Source organism: Melospiza melodia, chromosome 12 (assembly GCF_035770615.1).
Source record: "Melospiza melodia melodia isolate bMelMel2 chromosome 12, bMelMel2.pri, whole genome shotgun sequence".
In the NCBI taxonomy this organism is placed as follows: Eukaryota; Metazoa; Chordata; class Aves; order Passeriformes; family Passerellidae; genus Melospiza; species Melospiza melodia.
The window spans coordinates 18,728,213-18,754,089 of record NC_086205.1 but is presented as its reverse complement, the minus strand read 5'-3'; the positions used below and the strand labels follow the sequence as shown (position 1 = coordinate 18,754,089).

The 25,877-nt window shown below is 52.4% G+C and overlaps 1 protein-coding gene across 2 annotated transcripts; it reads right to left on the bottom strand.

Moving 5' to 3' along the window:
- Positions 1 to 1,250: 1,250 nt before the first annotated feature.
- MASP1 (MBL associated serine protease 1) lies at positions 1,251 to 24,142 on the bottom strand. Of its 2 annotated transcripts, XM_063167042.1 has the most exons (11): positions 23,879 to 24,142; positions 21,569 to 21,794; positions 14,719 to 14,896; positions 14,323 to 14,454; positions 13,653 to 13,849; positions 13,207 to 13,354; positions 12,614 to 12,732; positions 11,671 to 11,749; positions 7,294 to 7,431; positions 6,252 to 6,326; positions 1,251 to 3,811 (listed from the first exon to the last, which is right to left on the bottom strand). In XM_063167042.1, the coding sequence occupies exons 1-11, from the start codon at positions 24,055 to 24,057 to the stop codon at positions 2,916 to 2,918; spliced, it is 2,367 nt and encodes a 788-aa protein (XP_063023112.1). In that variant the 5' UTR covers positions 24,058 to 24,142; the 3' UTR covers positions 1,251 to 2,915. The 2 variants fall into 2 exon arrangements, with proteins under 2 accessions (XP_063023112.1, XP_063023113.1); XM_063167043.1 differs by lacking the exons at positions 1,251 to 3,811; positions 6,252 to 6,326; positions 7,294 to 7,431 and adding an exon at positions 9,529 to 10,075 and having other exon boundaries at positions 23,879 to 24,141.
- Positions 24,143 to 25,877: the final 1,735 nt, after the last annotated feature.

Genomic DNA, 25,877 nt, shown 5'->3' with positions numbered 1-25,877 from the left:
GAAGAAGGATGCTCAGTCTGTGGGTTTTGTGCAGGTCCTGTCCCCCCCCCAGTCTGTCTGAGATTGGGCTCTGCTACAGCCAGCTCTCAGCTCATGCCTGGCACTCGCAGCCAGGGACAGCAAAACTTCACCCAGGGATGTTTTGCTGGCTTTTCACCACAGCCAGACTGATAAATAGCTGTCTCCACGCCTGTCTCCCTGGAGAGAAGCTCTCACCACTCCGGCAGGTTGTGAGGTGCCAGAAATGCAGAACCAATTGTTAGTCTCACTTTTGTCCTCGGCTGTCTGTCCCCAGCCCCCTGCAGCCACCACAGTGCCCGTGGGTCACTCGGGGCTGGCACAGCTTGGTGAGCAGGGGGCGAGGGCTGGGCTGGGTCGGGATTTCCCGGCAGAGCTATTGACGGGAGGCGGGGAGAGTCTGTATTCACCAGCGGTCTGTTAAAGGGCAGCAATATTTTATAATGTGCCCCAGGGCTGTCTAGGCTCAGATCTCATAGATGATGGTTTAATGCTCAGGGGACCAGGCCTTCATTTTGCTTTTTCTCTGTCCTCTCTTCTACTCCCCTGATGTCTCTGGAAGTGTTGGCAGACCTGTGAGCCAGCCAGACCCACCATCCTCCTCCCTGCCGTCAGTGCAGAGGAGCCTGTTTTTCAGTTCTGTGTCATAGGAAAATAGGGATCAATAACCCAGCTCCCAGCCCTGGATGCAGGCACATGGGAGGAAACAGCCCCCATTATTTTAAGCTCCCTCCAGAGTGGAGATTTTCACAGTCTCTGATGCAGAGATGTCTGGCAGAGTTTTGTCCCTGTCTCAGCTCACATGCAGATCCTCTGCTGTGAGGACATTCTCCTTCAGTCCAACAATGAGTGGGAATGGGCTGATTTTTCACACCTTTTAAACAAACCTCATATTGTTTCCCTCATGTCAGTTGAACCCAGACTTAATTGCTATTCTCAGCAAACAGGTTGCTGCCCTCTGCTCCTGCCACCACCCCCATCTTCAGTGATGTGCTAAGGCTATAAATAATTGAAGGCAGGATCTCCTCTGTCGCCCTTTTTTTGTGATTTGTATTCAGGGGCTGCTCAGGGTCTGTCTCAGCCCTAGAAGCTGCATAGGCCAAGGCTGAGCAGCTGTCAGAGTGAGGGATGGTGTGAAGATTCTCCTGGGAGTGCAGGCGTGCATGGCAGATATCAGCAACCAGCCTTAACCATGTTCCTCTTGGAATAAAAGCCACAGGGCACAAGCTCAATACATACAAAAGTTTTATTTTGTTCTCAGGAGGAAGTCTAAGAGAACCATCCTTACCTGACATCAGGTATTTTACAGAATGTAATATATATAAAAAAAGAAATACATATATATTAAAAAATACCTTGCAATTACATGACATAGCCAAGAGTACAGTTCATAGTGTATCTGCAAGTTCAACCTTCCTTAGGCCTTCTGCTCCTCTACAAGTTCTACAAATGGCTTTTTGGGTGATAGCAAAATGTCAGAGTGGCTCATCCACTCATCCAGAGTGCCTTCTTCCTTTCATGGAAAAACCAAAGGAGGAGGAGAAAGAGAGGCCTGAAGGAGGCTACAGGCACGCAGAGAGCACAGCAAGCAGTTTTTGCATGTTGCTTACAGCTATGTTGGCAAATGAAGGAGAAAGTCCTGCTGAAGGAAGGACAGCTCACCTGACATTGTTCCTTTTTGGGACTTGTCTGCACGGGCTATGGAGGGGAGCTGGGGAGATATGAATACTCCTCGTGTGGTAGGTGGATTTGAGTCAGTCTAGAAGGACTCGGACACCTGCAGTAGGCCACAGGAGCCATGAACAAACACTGAACACCAATGGTAACCTGTAAATCAGCTAAATCAGTGGCCTCAAAAGCAGTGAAAAGGGACTAGGTTCTTGCAAGAATGAATAAACTGTCATGCAGGACTAACCAGCCCCTGAGAAAGAGATGAAAGACAAGAAAGGGTGTTTTATATGAAACGATTCTGCTGAAAATAAGTATTGCTTAGATACAGCTGATGTGAAGCTGTCTTGTAATGGAAAACTTTCCTTGGGAGGTCTGCTGTGGCTGGAAACCACAGAGCTAATCTCGGGGTGGGACTGGAGAGGGCTTCAGGTGATAGAAGATTGGAGAAATTTTTGTGGCAGGAGGTCAGGGTGGTGCTGAGTTCAAACCCTGCTCTGTGTCCTCATGTTCTCTGTGGGTCTCTCATCCCACATGGTGGGATACAGGTATCCATTTGGGCTGGTGCTGTCTTGGCAGCTATGGCTGAAGTTTAGGGCTAAATGTGGATGCATCCTCACATCTTTGGGGCCAGGTGGATATCACCTGAGACGCTACCAAGAAGAGATGTTTATTTGCCTATGAAAATAATGGCAAACTCCCAGGACTCTCTCACTACTCCTTGTACAGAAAATGGGGTTCACCAGCGTTGCGAACCTGTGAGGTCCAGGCCTGCCCACATGGATTTCCTGCACTGTCCATAGGCTCTGAAGCTCTGTAGCTGCATCTTCTGACAGAGAGATCTGGCCAGAGAGTCCTGGGGGTGGGGACAATTGCCTGTACACAGCACAAAGCTTTGGTGTCAGGGAAACGCTGCCTCAATCGCTGTGCCTTTTTCCTGCCTCGGAGGGAAGTTCCCTGGAGTGTGGGTGAGGTTTGCAGATGGGCAGCACATGCAGAGGACACCAGCTGAGATCTTGTCCTTCGCCCCCTCCTTCCAGCTCCCTAGCAAGCATTTCCTAAGAATGCGAGCGAAGGGATGCGGGACCAAGCGAAACAAATGACCTGGCAAGGGCTTGGCATACGTGGAGTATCGTGGCTATTGCTTGCGAAAGACCCGAGTCTGGAGCACATTAAACAATAACAACAAGAAGAAAGGGAGCCGCGGTGGCAGCAGGCAGCTTAGTCACTCATCTCTCCAGCTCTGGGTCCAGAAATGTCCATCTCTCTGAGGAGCCTGTTTTCTGCTCCACCCAGTCCACGTAGTTGGAGACCTTGGTGTACACACCGTACACCTGCTTGCTGCCGCACTCCTCCGGGCCACCCCACGAGACCAGGCCTTGGGCCACCCACCTCCGTGTTCCCGGGTCCTGGATGACGAAGGCTCCCCCACTGTCCCCCAGACAAGTGTCCTTGCCCCCCTCGTAGTAGCCAGCACAGAACATGTTCTCGGTCACGCTGTAGTTGCCCGAGCGCGACTCGTAGCTGGTCTTGCACTCGGCGTGCAGCACCACGGGCAGTTTGACGTACTGCAGGATGTCAGACAGGGTCCTCATGCCTGAGCTGATGATCTCGTCCACTGTGATGTTGGGGTTGGAGATCCCCCAGCCAGCCACCAGCCCCAGCGTGTTGGGGTGAGGCCCCTCCAGCTCGTGCTCAAACTGGGGCAGGCAGACAGGCATGACGTACTTCCCCATGGTCACCTTCTCCTTCAGCTTCACCAGCGCGATGTCGTGGTTGTAGTTCTGGATGTCAAACTCTTCGTGGAGGATGATCCTCTCCACCGTCCTGTTGACAGCTTCCATCTTGTTCCTCACGTCGTGAAGGGCCAGGTAGACGGTGACGTGCTCCTTGGAGACGGGGATGACGGTCTTGTCCCGCCGCTGGGACCGCAGCACGTGGGCGGCCGTCAGCACCCAGGACTCTGAGAGCAGCGCCCCGCTGCCGAACCATTTGTCGTTGGGCACCCGGGACATGTCCTCCACCACAATCAGGGCCTGCCAGGGGAAGAAGCCGGGCTCCGCGTTCCGCCCGCCGATGATGCGCTTGATGATGCCGGGCAGAGGACGAGCCGGCCGGCCACACACTGGGGACAGAAGGGACAGCACAGTTACCTCCAGCTTATTTATCTAGGGAACAAATGAAAGGGGCCGTGTGGCTGGTTATCTCCAAACCAAACACTCTCTTTTGTCCTTTTTGGTTTTGTTTTTCTTTCCATTTTCAGTTTCTTGAGGGATTTGGCTAGATCCACACCACTTCAGATGCAGAAAGGCCAAATGAGTAATCTTACAGCCTCACTGTGACCTGTGAGCTCAACCAGCCCTTCACAGACCTTTCAGGCACTTGCTTGGCTCCTGCTCAGTGTGCCAAGAGACCCAGGGGAATGATGGTGGGAGGACTGGAGCTTGACATCAACCCAGTCTCACCCCTCACTGAGACCTGTCATGAGGTCTGTGCTCTCACAGCCATGGCATTTGCCCTCCTGGAGCTGCTGTGGCTGGAGAAGGCTCAGCCATGGGATGTTGCCTAGCACCATGGGCTTTACTCCTGCGTCTCATCAGCCACAATTCTGGCAGCCAAACCAGAAGCTCTCTGCTCAGCTCTTCAACAGACCAGAATTAATGCCTGAAGAACCCTGACATGGTGCCTGCTTTGCTCCCAGAAGCTTTATCTAGGCACGGTGTTAGGAAGGTGAGGGAATCAGGATGTTGAAGGTGGCTCTGAAAGGTTGGACAGGGTAGGGAGGGACAATCCTGTCCCTAGGGAATTTAAGCCTTGGGATATGGCTGTTGGTGGTAGGGCTGATTCCTGCCTGTGGCAGCACTGTGGAACAGGACTCAGGTGGCTTGGCAATGCTAATATCACTGGGAGGTTGTGGGAGCCTATTTGGGCATGTCCTACATCTGAAAGAGTCCTGAATCACAGCAACTCAGGTGCAGGTCTCATCCCTCTCAGTCTGCAAAAAAACCCCAGATCCTCCATGGAAAGTGCTGAGACTCTGCCTCAATGCCACCTGAGCTGTGAGGATGCAAAGCCCCACAACCAGAGGCTCTGACCCCTCAGGGTGGTGGGGTCAGGGTGAGAATCAGTCTTGGGACCAGGGCAGGAGCACTGGAAGCTGCTACTGCAGATTTGTTGAGGCTGGGGTCTGTATCTTGGAAAAATGTAACTCTAGCAGGGAGGGAACATGGTGAATGTGTCTCTGCATGTGCTCCACACCCCTGCCTTTCCCAGTGCTGAAAGGAATAAAAAACATGCTCAGGAAAAGAATTCCTGTGTCCCAGCCCAGCTGCTCTGCTGCACCGAAGCCGATGGCTGTCCCAGGGAGATGCTTTTAGAGGAAGTGCATCCAGCCAAATATTTATTAAATTACATATCAAAAATGCTGACCAGGCGGCAAATGCTCCCACTAATGGCAGAGGCAGGCATGGAGCAGAGGTTCCTGGAAGAGAGGTTCCTATTGATGGGGAGGTGCGTGAGACACGGGAAGATCTGAAGAGCAGCTGGCCAGCTGCTGCCGGCAGATGCGGATCTCAGGAGAGTGTGACCCTCTCTCTGGGATTTTCCATTTTCCTGAAGTCTCTCTGACTCCTGTCACTAATCACAAGGCCTGGAAATGGCCCATGAAAGCGGCTATGGCCCCAAAGCTGTCCCCGTATGCTCCCAGCTCAAATTAGTTCAGGCTGAAACATCAAGCAGAGATGCAGAGAGCAGCTGCCACAACAAGAGCAGCCACAGCCCTGGTCTTGGAGTTTTGTGGGATGCAGGGAATCTTAGGAGTCCTTTCTCTAGCCTTGCAGTGTCTCAGCATGGCTGGAGAGCAGATACCCTCCATGGGGTTGGGCCAGTGTCTGAACCCAGGCTGGTTGCAGCTGCAGCTGCTGCATGGCATGGATGCCTGTACCTCTCTGGAGAGCCATCCCTGCACATCCCACTACAGCCCACACCCAAACTGCCTCCAGGCCCCTGACGTGCTAGCCAGTCTGGCCCCATGCTTGGCCATGGCCACAAACTCCCAGAGACTTTTGTTTAATCCCAAGCAGGTGCCTGGCCTGGAAACTTGCTGGCTGCAAACATTTCTGCCACTGCTCAAAGACTTGGGACATTTCCTTCCCTGTAAAGCAGTTTGTTTTTTTCTGGAAGGCTTGAAGAGGTGATAATTGCTACTGGATGAGTACACACTGCCAACAGGAGCTGGCAGCCAGGTAATGCTCTGCTCTTGGCTAAAACCATCTCCAGGGATGCTGGCAGCTGAGCATGGCCAGGGGGCTGCTTGAGTGGGGAGCTTGGGGAGCCCTGACAGCTGGGATGGCTGTGACCCCAGTGCCACCACTGCACCCTGACCCCCTAGGCCTGCTGGGGTAGCAGGAAGCCTCTGTCCCCACCACCCTGCTGGCCATGCACTGTGGCACTTGGGTATGTCCAGCTGGCACTGTCACCAGGAGCAGGGTTCTTGCATGGCAGCATGCCCTCCCTGTGTCCCTGCTCTGCACCCCTGGCTGTGTGAAGCCACCCCAGCACAGTACCTGGTCTGCAGGATGGCAGCTTGGTCCCCAGCTCCTCACTCCTCCACTGCCCCAGTGCATCGCACGTGTAGGTGGCTGCAAGAGAGCAAAGTGTTAGCTGGGCTCTGGTCCTGGCATGAGGGATTGTCCTTTCCAGTGAGGAGACCTTGCCCGGCTGTCAGGGCCCTTTGAACCCTTTTTCAGAGCAGGAAGTGACCTCCCTTTTAATGCCCTTGGCCATGGTAGCCCTGCCCCCATGCAGGGACATGTCTCCATCCTCAGTTTCATTGCCTGGAGCTGTCTGGAGGGCTGTGCTATGGCCTCAGCCTCTGCTGGCAGCTGCCTCCATACAAAAATGCTGCCAATGCCCATTCTGATAATTCATATGTGATGCTGGGATCATATGCAGGGAGAGAAAAGCAGGAAGACAAGAATGTGAAGAATTCTTTTGGCTTTGGCTGCTGAGGGAGGAGAAGGGAGAAGGGCTGGGCTGTGTATGCACCCTTTCTACTGTCCAGAACTGGGTCTGGAGGGTACAGAGAATTGTGATAATGATAAACCAACTTGTGGTTTTTCTTGGTTGCGGACCAAGGGGGATGGCAGGAAAAACTCAGTCTGATATGATCCCACCACTATCTGTTCAGCTTGTTCTGTGCTGAACACTTGGGTGCTGGAATGAGAAGCCTTGCAGAGTCCTTCCAGAGTCTGCTCAACCTGGTACTCTCTCTAGCAGCAGCTCCTTTCACAGACACACAGAAAATTTTGTAGTCTGCAGGGAGCAGATGGCAGGGCGAGAAGGCAGAATGCAAAACAGACACTCACACCGCTCTGCTGAGGCTGTGAAACACCCAGGCAAAGCAGCCAGCAGGGCCAGCTCCATCCTACCTCATTTGTCCAGTCTGACAGTCCAGGCAGGGCAGACACAGGGCTTGGTATGTGCAGGCTACATCCACAGCCTGCTGTTTGCAGAACACCCTGGAGCTGCCATCCCAGCTCCCCCTCTTGCATCCCACGTGCCCACCCTGGCTGTGCCGTGGGGACGTGGCCTGGCCCCACTGCTCACCGGTGCTGTTGGGGGCCATGTGGTAGTAGGGGTGCTGGCAGTGGTACTGGATGGATGCCTGGTAGGTGGTCAGGTTGTTCCTGGTGGAGAAGGTGACAAAGCCATGCTCCAGCTCCGGCGGCATCTTGCAGTCAGCAACTGAAAGCCAACACAGAAGGGGGGGTTGGACCCTGTGCTGTGGTTTGGGGTGTTCAGCCAGCCAGCAGGCAGGTAGTGCTGGGCTCTGGCCTGGGATGGTGCTCTTGGGGGGCAGACCAAGGGCCTGTATGGTGCTGTGTCCCTTTTCTCTGTGGCACTGCAGGGGGCTCTGGCCTGGCAGGGCAGGCTGGCCCTGTGAAACCCTGCCATGGCCACCCTGCACAGACAGAGCACACGAGTGGCACCAGGAACACCAGCAGCCTGTCCCACCCATAGGCTGTGTGACCAACACTCACACTGGTGGAGACCCCAGGCCCAGGAGCCCCTTCATGAGGGGTCAAGATCTCTCTGCTGCTCCACTGGGAGGGGAAGAAGCCTGTCCTGGCAGGTGAGATGGTCCCAGAGTGTGTCTTTGCACTGCTGAAGTGTGCAGGGAGAGGCAGGCAGTGATTCACCAGCTGTGCATCAGGGGTGCTCCTCTATGTACAAGGCTTTGCTGAGAGCACAGCCCTGTCCTTCCTGCTCTGGTTTTGCTCACCAAGAGCTGATGAGCATTTATAGATGATCATTTATAGATCAGCCCTGGGTCCTGGCTGTCCTGTGACAGCAGGAGATGAAGGACATGGACAGTGTGGCTTGGCTGGTCTGCAGGCAAGGGAGAGGCCAGTACATGTGGGTGAGACCAAACTCCTCCATCCCCCAAGACATCAGCAGGGTTGGCTCTGCTTTACCAGTCCCTGGTGTTGACTCAGGGTGGGATTGAGGGAGAAGAATTTTGCCCTTCCCCATGGCCTGTCCATGGTTCCCTTTCTCCCCATGACCTCCCAGAGTGCTCTGCCCTCTCCCCATGGCTTGTCCCCTGTATTAGGTTAGTGCCAAACACTCCAGGGAGGGCCCCAGGCTGTGGGAGGGTTCATCTGCCAAGTCCAGGAGTCACCTCCTTGGAGCTGAGCCTCCCTCCCACGTGGGCTGCTCACAGCACATTCAGGTGATGCTGTGCAGCCTTCCCCTCCCCATCCTGGGTGAGCTGCCCCAGGGGAGGGCAGGAACCAGGGTCTGATAGTGCCAGGAAATGCAGCGCTGTGCAGCTGGGTTCTGCTGTGTTTAGGATGAGGGGCTGAGTAGGGAAACAGTGACTTTGCAGTAAGCAGTTCCTGTGGGTCAGGGATGATGTGAGGTCTGTTGGTTCCCATGTGCTCTAGGATGTGAAGGGAACGAGGAGAGTACTCTTAACTGATCCAGGCTAACAAAGAGAGAATTCACTGGACACAGTAGCTGGAACCAGGGATATGGACCACTGCTCAAGATTGCCTAATTCCTTGGGTGAAAAAAGCCTGATTTATGGCAAAATACTGCAGCTCACCATTCCCCAGGGTCCCCTTCACTGTCTGTAGAGACAGCAAGTGATGGGATGAGTGTGTAGGTGCAGGCAGGCTGGGTGGAGACTCTGGGTTTTCTTGCAGGAAAGAGGGAATGAATGTCAGGGGACCACCCTGACCATCTCTGCTCTGGGACTGTTTATGGCTGCAGGGCAGCATTCACAGGCCTGCACAGCCCATCTCATCCCTGTGTGTCCCTCAGACCTGGGCAGGCCTGATCCCTGGAGAATGGGCTCTTGCAGAGAGGTGTTGCTGCACCAGTGTCCCAGGTCCTGCTGAAAGCGTGAGGGGAGGGCATTCCTTCTGTGAGCCTTTCTAGAGTTTTTCCTCAGGAAAGGGGCCATTTAGCATCTCTGTCTTTGTAGGACCAGAAGTGGACTGATGTCCCCAACACACATCTCCTCCTCCTCTCCCTCTCGTCCACATCCCTGCACCCTCTTAGAGGAGCCTCCAATGCCTCAGGGAGAACAGTGTGCGTGCCCATGGTTCCTGGGGATGTGAATGGGGCCAGATACCAGGTCTGGCCTCCTTGAGCTCCTTGGGCAGTCAGCCTGAGGCCAGGCTGTCCTCATCTCTGCCAGGCCAGCCACGGGGAGCCAAGGGGAAGTGAAGGAACATCATCCCCCTGTCTTGGTGCCTGCAGGACAGGGCTGGTGATGCCAACCCATCCTCCAGGCCTTCTTGTCCAGAGGGTCTGAAAGGCACCAGGACTCTTGGAGAGAGGAGGGGAAGGAGTGTTTCTTATTTGCAACACTGGGCCAGTGAGGAAGGACAGTGGGAGACTGAATCCAACCCACCAACCCAGCAACCGGGTGGCCGTGCCACAGTCCTTGCACAGCTGCCTTGGAGGGGGAGCCAGGGCGGCCCAGGAGTCCGAGCGCAGAGGGAGGGATGCAGAAATGCTGGGAGCCAGCAGCAGCAGCACGTGGTGCCCAGGCAGTGGTGCTGGGGCAGGTGGGCCCCCTTCCCTGGGGCAGTGTGTCAGTGGCAAAGGGGGGCTCGGCGTCCCTCTCCTTCACCCTTCTCGAGACGGAGTTAAGAAAGCACCAGGCGCGAGGGTTAAGAGTGCCATGCCGGTTAGACAAGCCACAGAGATGGATTTGGCAGCCAGGCCAGTGGAAAGGGAACCTGCCCTGGGTACGGGACAGATCAGAGGGGCATCGAGGCAGGCTGCCCATCGGGGCGGCACGGCCGGCGCCAGCCTCACGCAGCCACTCGCTCCGAGCCGGCTCTTCCCTCTGTCTGGTTGTCGGCTCTATCTGCAGCTGCACCGAAAGCACAGGGGAAGGAGGAGAGCAGAGAGAGAAAGCCCAATTAGTAGATGAGCGGAGAGACATGCAGGAAACCCAGCCCCCAAAACACCAGAAATCGTTAATGAGCTCCCAGCGAGCTGTGCCAGGGTGCTGTGGATGCCAGTGGAGCCACGGCCCTGCTGGGGACCCCCTCACTCTGCTCAGCCAGGGCAGCCTGGGAGTGATGGCTGGGAGAAGCTGTCACTGGTTTCTGTTTAGCCTCTGCAGGCTATGGAGCGGGATTTTATCCACTTTGCTGAGAAGTTTTCTATTTTCTGCATTGTTTGTGCCCTGCCTCGCACAGACATCCCAGGGAGGTGGAAGTCTGTAGCCTAGAGGCTTAAATTGCCCATTTAGGGGCTTCTTGGCTTTCCAAAGATGTCTTAGAAATTTAGTGTAATGAGTCATATTACACAAGAAGGGATTAGTTCCAGCCCAGCTGGAACAAAGCAGGTAATAATTTCCATTTTCTCAAAAAATTAGTAATTTTTGGTGCTAAAAATATTTACCTAGATTTTGTTCTAAGTTTTAGACAATGCAAAATTTTCTCCGATCACTGTTCAAGCCAGATGAAATCAATGGGAATTTGTGGTAGTGTGAGTGTAGGAGTGAGGAGTTCCTCAGTAGGGCAGAGGCATCACTGACCCCACAGCTTTTAAGGAGCCCTTTCAGTTATTAATCTATTTAGAAAGTCTGAGAGGCTCCCAGTTTCCATTTGGCCTGAGAAAACATGAATTAGAACTCCAGAAATACTCTTTGTTCCAAGGTAAGATGCACAATTATTGAAAGCGTCTGCCCAGATGAGAAGAACCTGGATCCCAAAACATACCCCCCTGCCTCTCCTGGAAGGACCTGGGACAATGTCTGACCATGTTTGCTGCTTTTCTCCTCTGGACCGGCCTTACAGCACTGAGCAGCAGTGAGAGCCTCCCTGAGCTCTGAGAGGTTTGGGGGAAAAGGAAAAGGTGTGATCAGATACATATCTCACACCTGAGCTGAGGGAAGAGCTGGATTAGATGAAGGAGGAGATTATTCAAATTATCACCTGTCCTTTCAAATGACATTTCTTTTCTCCTCTCATTTTCTCCCATTTAAAGGTTTGTAAATATTTGGACATTTTTCCCTCCTCTCTCACTTACCTGAGCAGTGCTCAGTTTAGGTTCATACCAGGGACCTCTCTAATGCCCTGCATTCTAATAGCCTCCATTTGGAAGGAAATTTGGACCAGGAACTAGATTATCCCACATTGTCCCAGGCTTACCTGACAGAGCCAGTTCTGAAGAGCCAGGCTTGCTCTTTCTTTGACAGGGAGACAGCAAAGTGGCTCACAAATCAAGTTCTATGAGTAATCTGAATGAAAGCACCAATCTCCTGCTTGTGGCATTTGGCCTGAGCCCCGTTATGTTATCCAAGAACAAGCCAAAAGAGCTTTGCAGGGTTACGTAGCCTCTCTGGCTGGGTTTGTGTCTCTGAGTAAGGAACTCCACTCTGGCAGGGCAGCTCCCATTAGCATGAAATGATTTTAGCAGGAAAAGGACATTGGCAGGGTAGGGAAAGGGTGTCCTTACTTTTGCAGATAGGGATCTTGTTACTCCACGTGCCATCCTTCAGACACTCGATCTGGAAGGAGTCGCTTTCCACGTTATCCTGTGCAGAAGGTACCAACAAAACAAAAAACAAACCACATTCTATCAATGTTCAAAGCAAAGAAATAAATCTCTCAATAAAAAGGGAATTTCTTGGTGATTTAGTCAGGTTATATCTAGCATGCCCTGGAAGAGGACTTTTTTAGTTAAGAATTGCAATAAAATTGTAATGAAAAACTTGAGGTGTTTTCTTGCTGCCAGCAACTTGGTGGCACACTGAAAGCCAAAGAACTGGAGTCACTTATTCCTGTTGTGAATGATGGGATGGGTAAGGAGGCAGCTCTGCACAAAGGATGGGACTGGGAGGAGATCAGAGAAATACCCAGGTCCATGTTGGAAGTCAAAGTGGGCTACTGGCTTGGAGGGAAGACAGCCACGCCATGAGTCAGCCATGCTCTCTGTGGTTCTCAGCTGCTTCCCAGAGAGAGCCTGCCAAAGTCCTGCCCTCCTGACTCACTAATGCTGTCCCCAAGTCCCTGAGGACCTCCCAGTCAGTGGAGACTGGCCTCTGCAGGGCTGCTGAGACAGTGCCCACTGAGGTGGGGGGCAGGCAGAGCCCTGGCAGCTGCCTCAGAGTTTCTGCTGATTTTTTTCTCTGGCAGGGGACCCAGGCCTGACATTCTGTGAAGTTGCTGCCTCTGGAGAGATGCTGAGAGGATGGCTCAGGGAAGTGCTATCTCCTCTTTTCCTCTGCATCTTTGGAAAGGAAAGGTGTTGGCTCTCAGAGGAGGTGTTTTCCTTGCCCCTGGGAAGGGGATGAGTATGATGTGTGATTGTGTTCACTCTCCCAGAGATGCAGTGGCTCTGAGAGGAAGTATCCTCTTCTTCATACCTGTATTCCCATCTCCATGTTGTCAACCCATACCTTCAGCACTTTGTATCCAGTGTTGCAGCTGATGACAACCTGGTCTTTGAAGGTGTACTTGGCTTGAGAAGGCTCAATTTTCCCATTGATTGGTGGTTGCACCAGTGGGCACGGGTTTCCTTTGAATAGAAAGCAAATGAGGCTAAACAGGGGAATAAATAGAGCAAATGTAAAGTCCCAGCTCTTCCACCCAGCCCATGTAGCAGAATTTGAGCATCTCTGCCTTGCTTTTACCCTTAGTCTACACTGGCATGGCACAGCCAGGCATGGAGGCTCCATGTCTTTCCTTCAGTCTGTAATTCTCTGTCTTTGAGCATTACAAATCTGGGAGCTAATAACAGTAGCTTGTGCCATTATCCTGCCCAAAATTGCTCTGCTCTGCAATATGGTCTTGTTTCAGAGCCCAGTTGTTGTAGGGAAAAAAAGAATCATTTGGAGGGAGGGCTCCATGTTACTTTAAGCCTCTCCTATTGTGATTTTTGGAACAGATCCTTTCTGGAGACAGGATCACAGACTACCAAATTCATGCTGTCCACCTTTATAAAGCCCTTCCCATTCCCAAGCCCAGCAAACACGAAAGCAGCAGGAGTTACCAACTGCTGTGTATGACAGCTTCCAGCCCCTGTTGTCTCCAGAGTTGTCACTGTGGAAGTGGATCTGCACGCTGTTGGTTTGGGTTTCAATGCGTCCTGGGGACTTTTCTCCACAGAAAGGTCCAAACTCCTTTTGGCCTGCTTGGATCTGCCGAGGGAAAGATGACGGAGGGATTTGAGGGGGCTCTCTGATCCCTGAGGCCAATGGGTGGGGCTGGAGTGGGGCTTAAGCACCATGTGTTGGGAGAATGTGAACAGAAAGAGGGTCTCTGTTGGTTGGGGGGGGTCACAAGCAGATGTGGTAAGAGACATGGGGTGAATAGAGCACAAGGCTCCTGTTGATTCTATCAACCCTGTTTAGACTGGGGCGATTCTGATCCCATCACCAGAGCACTGGGCACACAAAACGTGAGTGTGAGAGGAGGAGAGTGCAGAGCCCAGCTCACCTTGATGTGGTCATATGGACAGGTCACCTCGGGGTGGTCTTCCACATCAAAGCTGTCCTCAAAGTTGAGGGTGATGAAGAAGCCCTCCTCCAGCTCGATGCGGTACAGGCAGTCCGAGCTCTTGGGGTAGGGGCTGGGGAAGTCAGCACTGGTGATCACCCCGCTCCTCTGGGTGTAGAGGTTGTCACTGCACTCCACTGAAACACAGCCATGGCTCCATCAGGGCCCTGACAGCCGTGACCCAGCTCTGACCAACCCAGGAATCCTCCCAGTGGAGTGGGGTCTGTTGGGTGGATCATGAATTCCGAATATGGGTACATGGATCCCAAATATGTGTCCATGCAAGGAGAATCTCACACAGCCAACTTCCAAATATGCCCATGGCACAGGAGCCCTGGGCTGAGAGCTAGTCCCAGCTAATCTACATGATGCAGATGCAGAGCAGGGACTAAAGCTTTTCATTTTTCTGACTTGAGGAGATCTATAGAGCTTAGCTGAGGAGCATAGCCCCTGGGAGAAGGAGTCCCACACTACTGGTTTGTAGGGGAATAGGCTGCTCATCCCTGCTAACAGCCAAAAAAGGGCTGTTTTGCCTGTGCTTGGAAGGTGTGATGCCTACTCAGGGACCCTCTGTGTGCCCATGCCTGGGTGTGGGCTGTGCCTGTGGTACCTTTACAGGTCCTGTTGTCGGAGTGCAGGATGTAGCCAAACCTGCAGGAGCAGTAGTACCCGCCAATGTAGTTGTGGCAGTAATGGTCACAAGCCAGCTCCTCATCACTCTTCTCCTGGCACTCATCCACATCTAGAATGGAGTTAACAAGGAAGGGAGGTCACCCTGAAGCTCTCCACATGTCACTCTTTGTGGGGACATTTGTCACAACACCGAGAAATCTTGTATTATCTCATGTGGTGGGTCACATGAGCACCCAGTGAGTCCCACATGGCCCAAGGGCTGCGCACGAGTTCTTCTCTAACCCAGGAACCCAAGGCTGACCTGAGATGTGGTTCCTGCAAATCTGGTTCCCTGTCCTAGGGCAATCTGGCCCTGCAGCTCCAATGCTCTTACCCACAGCGGTGTAATGGGCATCGAAGCCAGTGAAGCGTTCCTCGTTGGAGAAGTCAGACCTGAAAGTGAGCCCCATGTAGGGCCCTGGGGACAGGATCACTTGCTGTCCTGGAGCCTGCTCTGTGTCCGTTGTCTCCCTGCCACAGAAGGTTGCCAGCTCCTGGTCCTCAGTTTCAATCTGTTGGCAGAAAGAAGGGGTGAGCCTGGAGAGCCTGCTGTGTGTTCCCTGGGGAGATCAGGCTGGAATTGGAATAATCCTCCCTACCCGGGAGCTCACACCTCTGCCTGTGCTCGCCCAGGCTGCTCCCTGCCAGGACTCACCAGTGTCACCATAGAGCACAGGGACTCAGTCTGCCTGTTCTGCCTGGAGGGGCCTCTGAGGCAGATGCCAAGAGCCTTTGGCATCCAGGATGTAGTGAGGAGCTGGGGGATGTAAGGGGAGGACGCAGGGTGGGAGCTCATTTGGGAGATGGGATGAGATCATGGGGTGGCAGTGCAGAAGAAGGGATGTGAAAATCAGCCCTGGGCTGTGTCATTCCCACTCAGAGCTGGTGGCACCTGAGATGCTTCCCCTCACCTCTTCCCATGGCTCAAACACTGATCCATCTGTGAGAGGGGCCTAGAGCAGTCCCTGCCTATTGGTTTTGCATCAACTCAAAGCAGCAGCTGTAATTTCTGTCCCTTGGGCTGCCTTGGACAAGCTTGGTCCTGTCCCTCCTACCCAGGCTCTCTGTCTGGCTCCAGAGCTGTGGCTCCAGGCACTGCTGGGACTCTGACCGTGCACCCAGAGGGCTGAGGAAGGGGAGTGATGAGCCAGGGTGCCCTGTTGTCATACCAGCACATTCAGTAGTCTCTGTGTGCATCCCTTTAAAACAGAGCCTTATCTGTGCCTTAAAGCACTGTAATCCCTGCAGAAAACCCTTCAGTTTTCCATGGAAACCCTCTCCTTTCCTTTTTCCCCTGCTGTTTTCTCCAGCATTGGTCCACCTCCTTCTCCTACACATCCCATCCCCAGCCCCTGTCTCAAGCACCAAGCACAACCTCTCCCAGGCAGTTCCCAGCACCCTGCCTGCTTTCCCCCGGGGATTTGAATATGAATAAGCCTCGGCAGAGGAATGTGATGAGCACCACCAGGCAGCCACCACTGCTCGAGCCAAGCCACCGCTATTGAGGCTGTGATGAAGTCTGCAGCCCCCCAGCACATGCCTGGGGAAATCAGTCATCTGCTGGGGGCCCATGGGGTCCCGGAGGTGCTGGAATGCTGTCCCTGGCTTGCTTGGCCTCAGCAAGAAGAGACCCTTCTCTGACTTCGTCCCTGCCACCAAGAGACCCCCAGGATGTGCCTGCTGGGGAGGGTCTGGGCTGAAAGGGAAATTTCCCAGAGCTGAACAAACAAGAGGAAACTCGTTCACACCAGGGAAAGCCAACATGGAAATGGCAACTCAGCATGCCTTGACATTGCCTCCAGATATTTTCCATCCTCTCATACAAGCTGGAGCTGGCCAGAAAAGAGAGACACTTTCCGATGATAAATTTTGGGAATTTCGAGAAAAACACACGCACCCTGCTTTGGGGACAAAAACCCAATTGAATTTTTTTTTTTTTTTTTTTTTTTTTTTTGTGTAACAGCATTCTGGGGCAAAAAAAGAAAACAAGTAATTTGGGCTCCATCTGGTTTCAATCCCTTTGAAATATACTGTGGTGCTTTAGAATTGCTTTTAAATCTGAAAGATTGTTTTGAAATGAAAAAGTGTTTCAGACTGAAAAACAGGAGTGCCATCACCAGCAGCAAAGGAAAAAGGCATTTCAGCCCTGATGCACAGAGTGGGCAGTGCCAGCACGTGGAACACAGCCTCTTCCACAGAAAATGCTTTTTCTTAAGGAAATCTGTGGGAAGGAGGAATTTCCAGCCAGCTGCTCTGTGTGGGGCTGGTGGCTGTCACCCCTGTCAGAGTTCAGAGCCACCGCGTGAGCTCCCATTCCTTGCCTTCAGCCCCAGGGAGTGCAGGACCTGCAGTGCAGCATTCCCAAAGTGCAGGAAAACCTTCCCAATGCCCTGTGCCTCTGCTCTAGGATGCTGCAGCCATGGGGCCAGCCCCAAGCATCCCTGGATCCCTGGATCCAGCCCTGGAGCAGCAGGATGGGCCCCGGGAGAGCTGTGCTCTCCTCACTGGAGGCATCACAGCCCCTTATCTGAGACGGGTCCCATGCCCCGAGCCACAGGGAGCAGAGGCAGCCCTGCAGCAGTAAACTAAACACAGAGGTCATCATCCCTGGTTAATATTTGCTGCTTCTGCTGGGGACTGTATACTTTACTTTTGTAGATCATTTACATCCAGCGAGCAGGCTGGTAATTAAATCCTGGTTGTTTGTTTGGAGTTTCTCCCTCTCGGGTCACGATGTCGACGTTTTCACTAGAGAAGATGTGTCCCTGAGGGAAATATCAATTGCCACAGAGAAATTCCCTATAAAAATACGCTGAAAGAATCTTCCTTTGAAAAATAAAATATAGCAACACCCTTGTGCATTAAATTTACCCGTGCCAATGCCTCCTGCCGTCTTCCCTGTTTTTTCTTGTATCCTCAGTCCCTCATTAAGACTTCTGCCCTTCTGGATGGAGGCAGATTGGAGTCCCTCTCTGGTTGTGGATCCATCCCTCTGCATTTTGCTGGTGCTGTGGCTAATGGGTGTCCCAAGCTGTGGGGCCCCTCTCTGCCCCACAGTAATTCCTCCCTTGGGCAAAGGAGCTGGGATGCCCTGGCTGGCAGGAAAAAATGCTATCCCAGGGCATGGGCTGTTGGGGATGCCTGGGAGCACTGATGCTCTGAAGGTGCCTCCTGCAGCCAGGGGGTTAATAAAATGCCAGAAACACCGAGGGGAATTTGGCCAGGCAGTTTGGTGTCTGCTGCCCGAGAGGAGCAGGCAATACAGAAACACAGCCGCCACCCGCCCCCCTCTGCAGCCCTCCAGGAATGCACTAATTGGACTGATGAAGGCCAAACATACCACTTGTAATATATATAAATGGCTCATTAGGCAGAGAAATCGCAGTGCTGGGCTGAAGACACTGGGAACATGACATGGGGAGGAGATGCTCAGAGCCAGGGCAGGGCGCGCAGCGGCCCCCGCAGAGCAGCCCTGCAGAGTGTGGCAAGAAGGCAACACCCAGAGCAACAACGGGGCTTTTTCCACAATGCTGCTGCTGCTGACTGCTGGGAATGAAGCAGGGACAGCCCCTGCAAAAGCCTCCATCTAAGTCTGCTGGAGATCTTCTCCCCAGGATACATCTAGGGTCCTTTCATAAGCTGCAAACATGAAATTGCCCTGAATTTCCATGGGAGCATAGGTGGCAGCCCTGCTATGGGTGATGAAGAAGGATAGCTGGTTTCCTGGGCTGTGGATTTGGCTTGGCTCCAGAGACTGTCCCTTCCTGCACAGCAGCTGCACCCACGTGCCCTATGTACGGGCAAGGTTTGTTCCCTGGAGGGGCTGGGGGTGAAAAGAGACCCAGGCAGGAGGCTGGGGTCCTGCAAGAGAGGATGACTTGCTCCCATGCCTGGTCTCCCTCCTCCCCCTGCACTGTCCCCAGTGGCACAGGGGAATGGACTCTGCAGAGAGGTGGCACTTTCCTATCAGGATAGGAGGGACAAGCAGCAAAGCCCTGGGCTCTCCCAGCTGCCTCCTGGGGTTCACAGTGCTCCTTTTGGGACCCCACACTCCCAGGGAATGAATGAGCCCCAGCTAGGGCTGGCTGACAGGACCAAAAGAGGATGCTCTCCTCCTGAACCCTCAATTCATGCCAAACCTTGATTTGTGCTTTTTCTCCCTGGTTTGAATAGAGGAAGGTGTACATGGGCCCTGTGCATCCTTGTTGCAGCCCCAGGCTGGGCGTGCACTGCCCTGAATGAAAAACCAAGCCTGTTCCCTGGTCCTGCATGTGCCCCACCAGTGCCTCATCAGTCACTGATGGGGCGTCCCCCCATATTCATTCCAATCAAGGAGCTGGCTGCCAAGCTCTTGGGGGCTGATTTCATTCCAGGGCATGACTGAGCAATGTGCAAAACCCCACTGACAGCTCCTCAGGCTCAGATCTCTATAACAACCTTGGGGATTTACTCATGATGGCCCTTTAGAAGCCAGGATGCCCATCTCCCTGTCACTGTGCTCCTCGGTGACACTGTTCAAGTCATTTATCCTGATTTTATAGTCAGAGCTGTGGATTTTTGGGTGCCCTGGGCCAGGGCTGCAGGCTTGCCAACCACGGTGAAACCCCCTGCAAATGAGGAACCCCCAGACTGGCTGGCTGTGGATGGTGAGGAGCTGGGCAGAGCCTGCTGAGCAGCACAGCAAAGGGAAGGAGCAGGAAGAGGGTGGGTGGCTGCTCCATCCCTGTCCACATGCACCTGGCAGGAGGCTGACAGCAGCCACCCAAAGGTGAGAGGCTGTATGCAGTGTGCTGAGCCCCAGAGCTTGGCTCTCCAGCAAACTGGAGTTTTCTGCCTGCATGGGGGGCTTCTCCTGGTGGGTATTTTGGGGATGGCTGTTCCTCCCATTCCTCCTGGCTCACTTCCTTACTGAAGTGCAACTCCCCTTCTCTGCCATGCCCATTTGCACAAACAAGGCTCCCACGCTGTGAGCATTTCTTCAGGAGCCACGTTCATTTTTTACATATACACACAGGGGCACGCGTGCATGTGCATATATATAAATAAACAGCTATTGTTTTAATTAGCCATTGTTTCAGAGCTCTGGAAACTGTTCCCTCCTGCAGACCACCCCGAAGGCAGAGGTCTGTGAGGGTTTACAGCTCACATCACCCTGAGCTTGCCACTTGGGATGAGCTTCTACACCACTTAAGAGCTTGGGTGTGTGGGCAGCCAGGGGGTGAGGGAAGCAGGACACAGGAGCTTTCTGCCTGTCCTGAATTGAGTCCCCACCTGCTCAGCCCCTTTTAAACTCCTTCTTACAGCAGTCAAGATGAGGAAGACCCTGAACAAACAAGAAGGTGTTTCTTCATACACACAGAGACACATAACCATGTATTTAACCTGTCCAACTCTCTGGCATGTGGTGCTGCAGAGATCACAGTTACCCAGGAGCTCAGAAAGCAATGGTACAAGTTCATAGATGGGGAATCCATTGAGCACCATGGAACATAGAGCTCTGCCTGTGTTTCTGAGCTTCCTCACCGTCACCAGCAGAATATTACAGAGAAGCACCTGCATGTGCTAGGTCTATAGTTGTGTTCTATAGCCATGCACTGTGGCCTCTGTCAAAGAGAGGGGTGATTGATGCTGGTTTTATAGCTTGCACTGGTGGGGACAGAGCTGGACACACAAACCCAAGGAGGAAAACAGCCACGGACTCATTCACTGCTCTCCTTAATGTTTCCTAAGCCAGTGGTTTAGCAGCATCAAGAGTGCACCCTTACCCAGCAGAGTAACCTCTGGATCTCCTGGAATCCATCCATTTTCATCACTTTCCAAATGTAATTCTGTGGTGGAGGCTCCGCAAGCTGAGTTATAGCCCCGAGCAAATTTATACAGCTGAGATCTAAATCCCTGTGAAAAATACCTCCTTCTTATGGAAATCCAGCAGCAGGGAGAGCTGTGGTGCCAAGTTGGCACCATGGCCAAATAACAGGGAGCCTTATGAAAAAGGAAAAAAGAGCAGGGGGTGAAGGGCAGGAGGAGGGGTAAAGATTGGAATGGGGAAAGTTTCCAAGAAATCTGTTCCTTGAGCTTACTGGGGTTTTAAAGCAATATATCTCTATATATGTCCCTGGGCCCTTGTGCTTGGAGAAGATCCAGGAGAAGCAGAAAGAGCTAATCAAACCTCAATGAGAGCTGTTAGTAGCAGGGTGAGTGCCAGCACAAAGGGGAAATTAAAGCAGGGAGCAATAGACCCTAGAGGGAAAAATGCACAAATGTTTGCTTTGTTTTCTTAGGGCAAGAATAAAACAATAATTTCAATTATCTGGCAAATAGCACCAGGGTCAAGTTCTGTGGTTCCAGACCTGGGAGCAAGCTCCACCTGCCTCTGTGTGAAGGAGCAGGGTGGAGCTTGTCCTGGTGATGATGTAAGGTGTGTTCAGCCAGGCAACCTAGAAAGCACCTGCTTGCTACTGCTTGATCTGCCAGAAGCTCCACACTTGAACATCTTCAGAGATCTGGAGAGCCACCCTTATCCTGGATGTGAAGGAAAGCCCTGCTTGGAGAAACCTGTGGTGTACAGACATGGTTGCTCTGGGGCACTGCAGTGTGTGGCCACCCCCGTTTTGGGTGGGTTACCACCCAGCAGAGAAGCAGACTGAAATATTTGGAGGTTTTGGCCATGACAGCTCCCTGGAAACCTCCATAGCATTCTCAAGCTCAGGTCTAACCTCTCCCTTTTGCTTCCTGTGGGGATGGACAGGGTGTCCTGAGAGCCTGCAAGGTGTGGCCAGGGGTCCAGGCTGGCTGCAAGACGCATCCACAGCCATGGCCTGACAAGTGTGCCCAGCTCAGGGCATCTCCTGGCTGGCATCAGAGTGGCACAAACTGGTGCTTAGCCACAGGTGTTTTATCAGCCCAGAGGTGTGAAAATCCCATTGGGTGCAGTAAGAATTAGATGCCCAAATACTTTCAGAAATTTGTTTGTCTCTGGGTAAGCTCTGACTCTGGTGTCCCACTCCCTGTTGGTCCAGTGGATGCTGCCAGCTTACCTGTGCTCTCCCTGTGGTCCACTGAACTAAAAACTCCTGAGCCCAATAAAATGGGGAAAACTGTCCTGTTCCCAGCTTTTCCAGCACTACCCTTTCTCAGCTGCCCAAGCAACCCTGCTGTCCATCCCACCACCTGTCACGGCTCACCTTCACATAGTCGTATTCACAGAGGTAGGACGACTCCAAGTCAAAATGCATGAAGTACAGCTTGATTTTAAACCCATCAGGCACAGAGATGTTCCAGGTCATTTCCGAGTCGCTGGGATAGGAGTCGGGGAAGTTGGGAGACTGGATCTCCCCAAACATGTCTGTCAGCTCCACAGCATCTGCCACACAGAGCAGCAAGGCACAGAGGGGCCAGGCCAGGGGGTACCTGGAACACACATGAGGGGATGAAATGGAACTCTGGCAGTGACAGTGGCTGTGCAAGGCTCATCTCTTTTCCCAGGTGGATCGTGCAAGAGGAGGTGCAGCACCATGGCACCATGAGCAACCCCTGGGAGGAGCAGATGGGATCTGCATGTGGCTCCCATGAGGGGAAAGCCCCTTTGGAAGGTGGGTGCCACAGGTGCTGCAAGTGATGCAAAGGCAGCTCCACAGCTCCCAGCCAGCCTGAAGTGCCATCAGGAGCTCGGTGTTTCCTGTGCTGCTGGAGCAGGAGCCATTGGCAACACATCCTAATGTGTTGGCATTATCCTAACTAATGGAGCTCTGGTGGGCAAATCTTCATTTAATGGAAGAATGAACATAAGCATGCTTAATAAAATAATGATGTTCTCTAAATCGATTTAGTGAAAGCATCCTGGCAATAACTGCTAAGTATCATTATTATTATTATTATCATTATTGCTGCTGAGCCTCATCCTGCCAAATTGGGATCATTAACTCTCAGTAAATAGCACACATCTTTGCAGCTGGGCAAAGATGGAACCAGGCCTCAGCTTTGCAACCATGCATGTTACACTCTTCTCTTCTCTTCTCTTCTCTTCTCTTCTCTTCTCTTCTCTTCTCTTCTCTTCTCTTCTCTTCTCTTCTCTTCTCTTCTCTTCTCTTCTCTTCTCTTCTCTTCTCTTCTCTTCTCAGAGGCTGAGATTAATAAAGATGTTTTGTCATCAAACCCATCTTTTAAAAAATCTCAGTCTGAAGACTTTGTCCCAACTCGTTCCCAATTTATTTATCCCAGAGGAGGGTAGAGAGAACAGGTGAATCTGTGGTGGTCCAGCTGACTTCACACCAGCCTTGAGCTTCATTTGTCATGAAAGGGAGCATGAGCTGAGCATTCCTCTGCACAAGGAGAGAACACCACCCATGCTGGAGGTGTGAACACAAAAGCCTGTGCTATTGCATAGGACCCAGAAAGAAGAAAGACCTCAGGCTCTTTACACATAGTTGGAGCATACAAAGGAAAAGAAACATGCAGGAAATAAGAGCCATTAAACATTAAAATTTCTAAAATAGGCACTAAGGCCTGGCAAAGGTTTGTAGGTGTATACAACAGACATTGGAACTACTTACATGTACACCTGGTTTCAAAATCAGGGCTTGATTTAGGTATGCTGGTAAGGAAATTGAAGCTGCATTAGTGGATTATTTTTAACCTGTCTGTGTTCTTTCAAAACCAGGGCAGCAAATTTCTGGGGTTCATTTGTGCAGTGCCATCACTTTTCTCAGCTCTTCTTTACAAAGAAAAGTAAATGGGAGCTGAGAAATTTGGATTGATTTTTCTTTCAAGTGGAGTGAGGTTGAACATGCCCTTTTCTGACAGCTGTTCTGAAACCACAAAAATGTGTGAAGGGAAAAACTGTTATTCCTCTGCTCAGAGTACATGCACGGGGCTGGATGCTGAGCTGGTGTAGTGGGCATCACCTCCTCCATTTCAACAGGCTGTTTTCTTGAGCAGTTCTGCTTCCTCTGAAGCAGGGGAGGCAAAACAGCATCAAACTTCATCCTCACGACCGGAAAGTCTTAACCTCATGTGAAAGTGATAAATGACCGTGGTGTGCACAGAAACCTGAAGCCCACTCAGCAGGTCCCACCTCGCTGTGCCTCGGCCGTGGCAGAGCGGTGCCCATGCCGGGATGTCCCTTTGGCTTTGCAGGGATGTCCCTGTGGCTGTGCCGGGATGTCCCTGTGGCTGTGCCGGGATGTCCCTTTGGCTTTGCAGGGATGTCCCTTTGGCTGTGCCGGGATGTCCCTCTGGCAGTGCCGGGTTATCCCTCTGGCTGTACCGGGATGTCCCTTTGGCTGTGCCGGGTTATCCCTCTGGCTGTACCGGGATAACCCTTTGGCTTTGCCGCGATGCCGGCGTGCAAGCCGGGCTGCGGCACGAAGCTGGGCCGTGAGCACTGCCCTGTTCGCTCAGGACAGAGGAACTGGAACCGATCCTGGAGAATCCCTCCTGAGCAGGACACCCCCCTGCCCGGCCGTGCCCGGGCTCAGCCCGTGCGGGGTACTCACCTCATTTCGCTGCTGGGGGAGTTTCCCGGCGGCTTTGGTGCGGAGGATCGATGGCTCGATCCTTGCGGGGGACGGCTCTGCCTCCTTCCCGGCGCTCCGCTGTCCGCCTTATCTCTGTCCGGAGATTTGCGAGCGTGTGTGCGCCTATGTGTGTGTGTGCGTCTGGAGCTGTCTGGCATTTTCCATGCAGGTCACGCCTTCCCGTGCCTGCAGCGTTCCCCACATCCAGGCAGGCAGGCAGGCAGACCTGCCCGCAGCCGAGCCCTCCTCCCCGCCCGCCGCTCCCTCCTCTCCGCCGCGGGGCTGCCCTGCGCTCCAGCATTCAGCGCCGTTTTTGTCTTCCCTAATCTCCAGAGTTTTGTGTATGTGTGTGTGCCCATGCACATTGTGTTTTCTCTCTCTCTCTCTCTCTCTCTCTTTTTTTTTCTCCCCCCTCACAGCCTGCTTTGCCAGATGGCTAAAATTTGCCTCTCAATAGGGTCTCAGGCTCCAGCAAAAACAGAAGGCAAGAATGTGTGAAAAAAAAAAAACTGTGCCGGGATAAATAGCTTTAGTGGTGGTGCTGCCGCTGGGATCGGCGCTCGGGAATTGTTTTCAGCATCTCTGCTTAGTGCCGAGCAGCGTTTGGGATGGAGATCTGGCTTCCAAGAAACTTTGGAGCTGTGACAGTCTGAATAAAATCAAGCCCTAATTTGCATCCTCCTGTAGAACTGAGGAATTGCCAGATTCAGTATTTTGTCCCAGGGCAAAAGAGCAGCTTTAGAAGTGGACTCTGCTCAGGAGTGAAAACTTTAAACACTAAAGTTGCACAGTGTTTTGAGCCTGACTCCCTCCTGTTCAGGAAACAGGTAAAAACATGAACACTCCCCGCCAAGCCACGGGAGACTGATCTCTCCTCCCTGTGCCAGGCACAAACCAACCCAAACTCCCCTGTCTGCATAGCTAAGAGGGAAGAAGATCTATCCGGGCTGCAAATAAGGGAATGGCACGTAGGACGTCAAAGGATGCGAGCGACTCCCTCATTCAGAAATCTCCTTGGACGCACAAGGAGCAAAACTTTAATAGGTGTTTACCAACTTCAGCTTGAGCTGGTTAATGTGAAGCCCGCAGATATCCACTGGCAGGCACGGATACACATGCGGCACGCTGAAAGGCACACAAAAACAAGGGAGGGAAGAGGCAGGGAAGCAGGGATGTGTTGGCACCACTCGGGGCAGCAGCTCCCGGCCCTCCCGGGCTCGCTGGTGTCAGGCTGTGGCGCTCCCGTTAAAGGGGCGATGGTGCCTCCAGCCTCTGCACAGGCTTTGCCCCTCCAGCAATCCTAGAGAAGCTGGGAGGGAAGTGGATAGAGTGAAAAAAGTAAAATTGTCTTTTTCCATTTCTTGTCTTTGTATTTTGGGAGGTTATGGTTTCTTGGTTTCCCATGAAGAAGCTGCTTTCTCATTCCCGCAAGTCTCTGGTTCTGCACCGAGAAAGAAATGGTACCTAAGAGACACAGTGAAAGAAAATAGAAAAATATGGGTGGAAAAGCACTATAAAAAGAGGAGAAAGGCCCTGAGTAAAGGGAAGATCTCAGTCTGCCATAATTTCTAGCTCTATTTGGAAAGTTTTAACAGCTTATCACTAAACAGACATGAGCTCTCACTCATGCTAACACACCCAGGCAAGCTGATCAAACTAATTAATATGTAAGCAATGTGTCAAATGCAAGGATTTATTTTTGCAGGCAAGTGTGGTCCTGTCTGAGCCCTGAATACACTGTGATCTATTTTTTCCCTGCCTCTTCTGCAGGGTGGGTCCTTTATGCATTAATTTTTCCATCACGGCACTCTTCTATAGCTTTTCGGAATGGCTTCTCTAATTCAGGGGAAGTATTAATTCTGAAGTCAGATTTTCTTTGCCTGATTCTTTCAAGACCACCTTGGGTCAAAGTCAATATTTACACTTCAAGGCTGGACTGGGAAGTGTAAAGTGGTACCAGAAGCTCTGCAGGATTTTG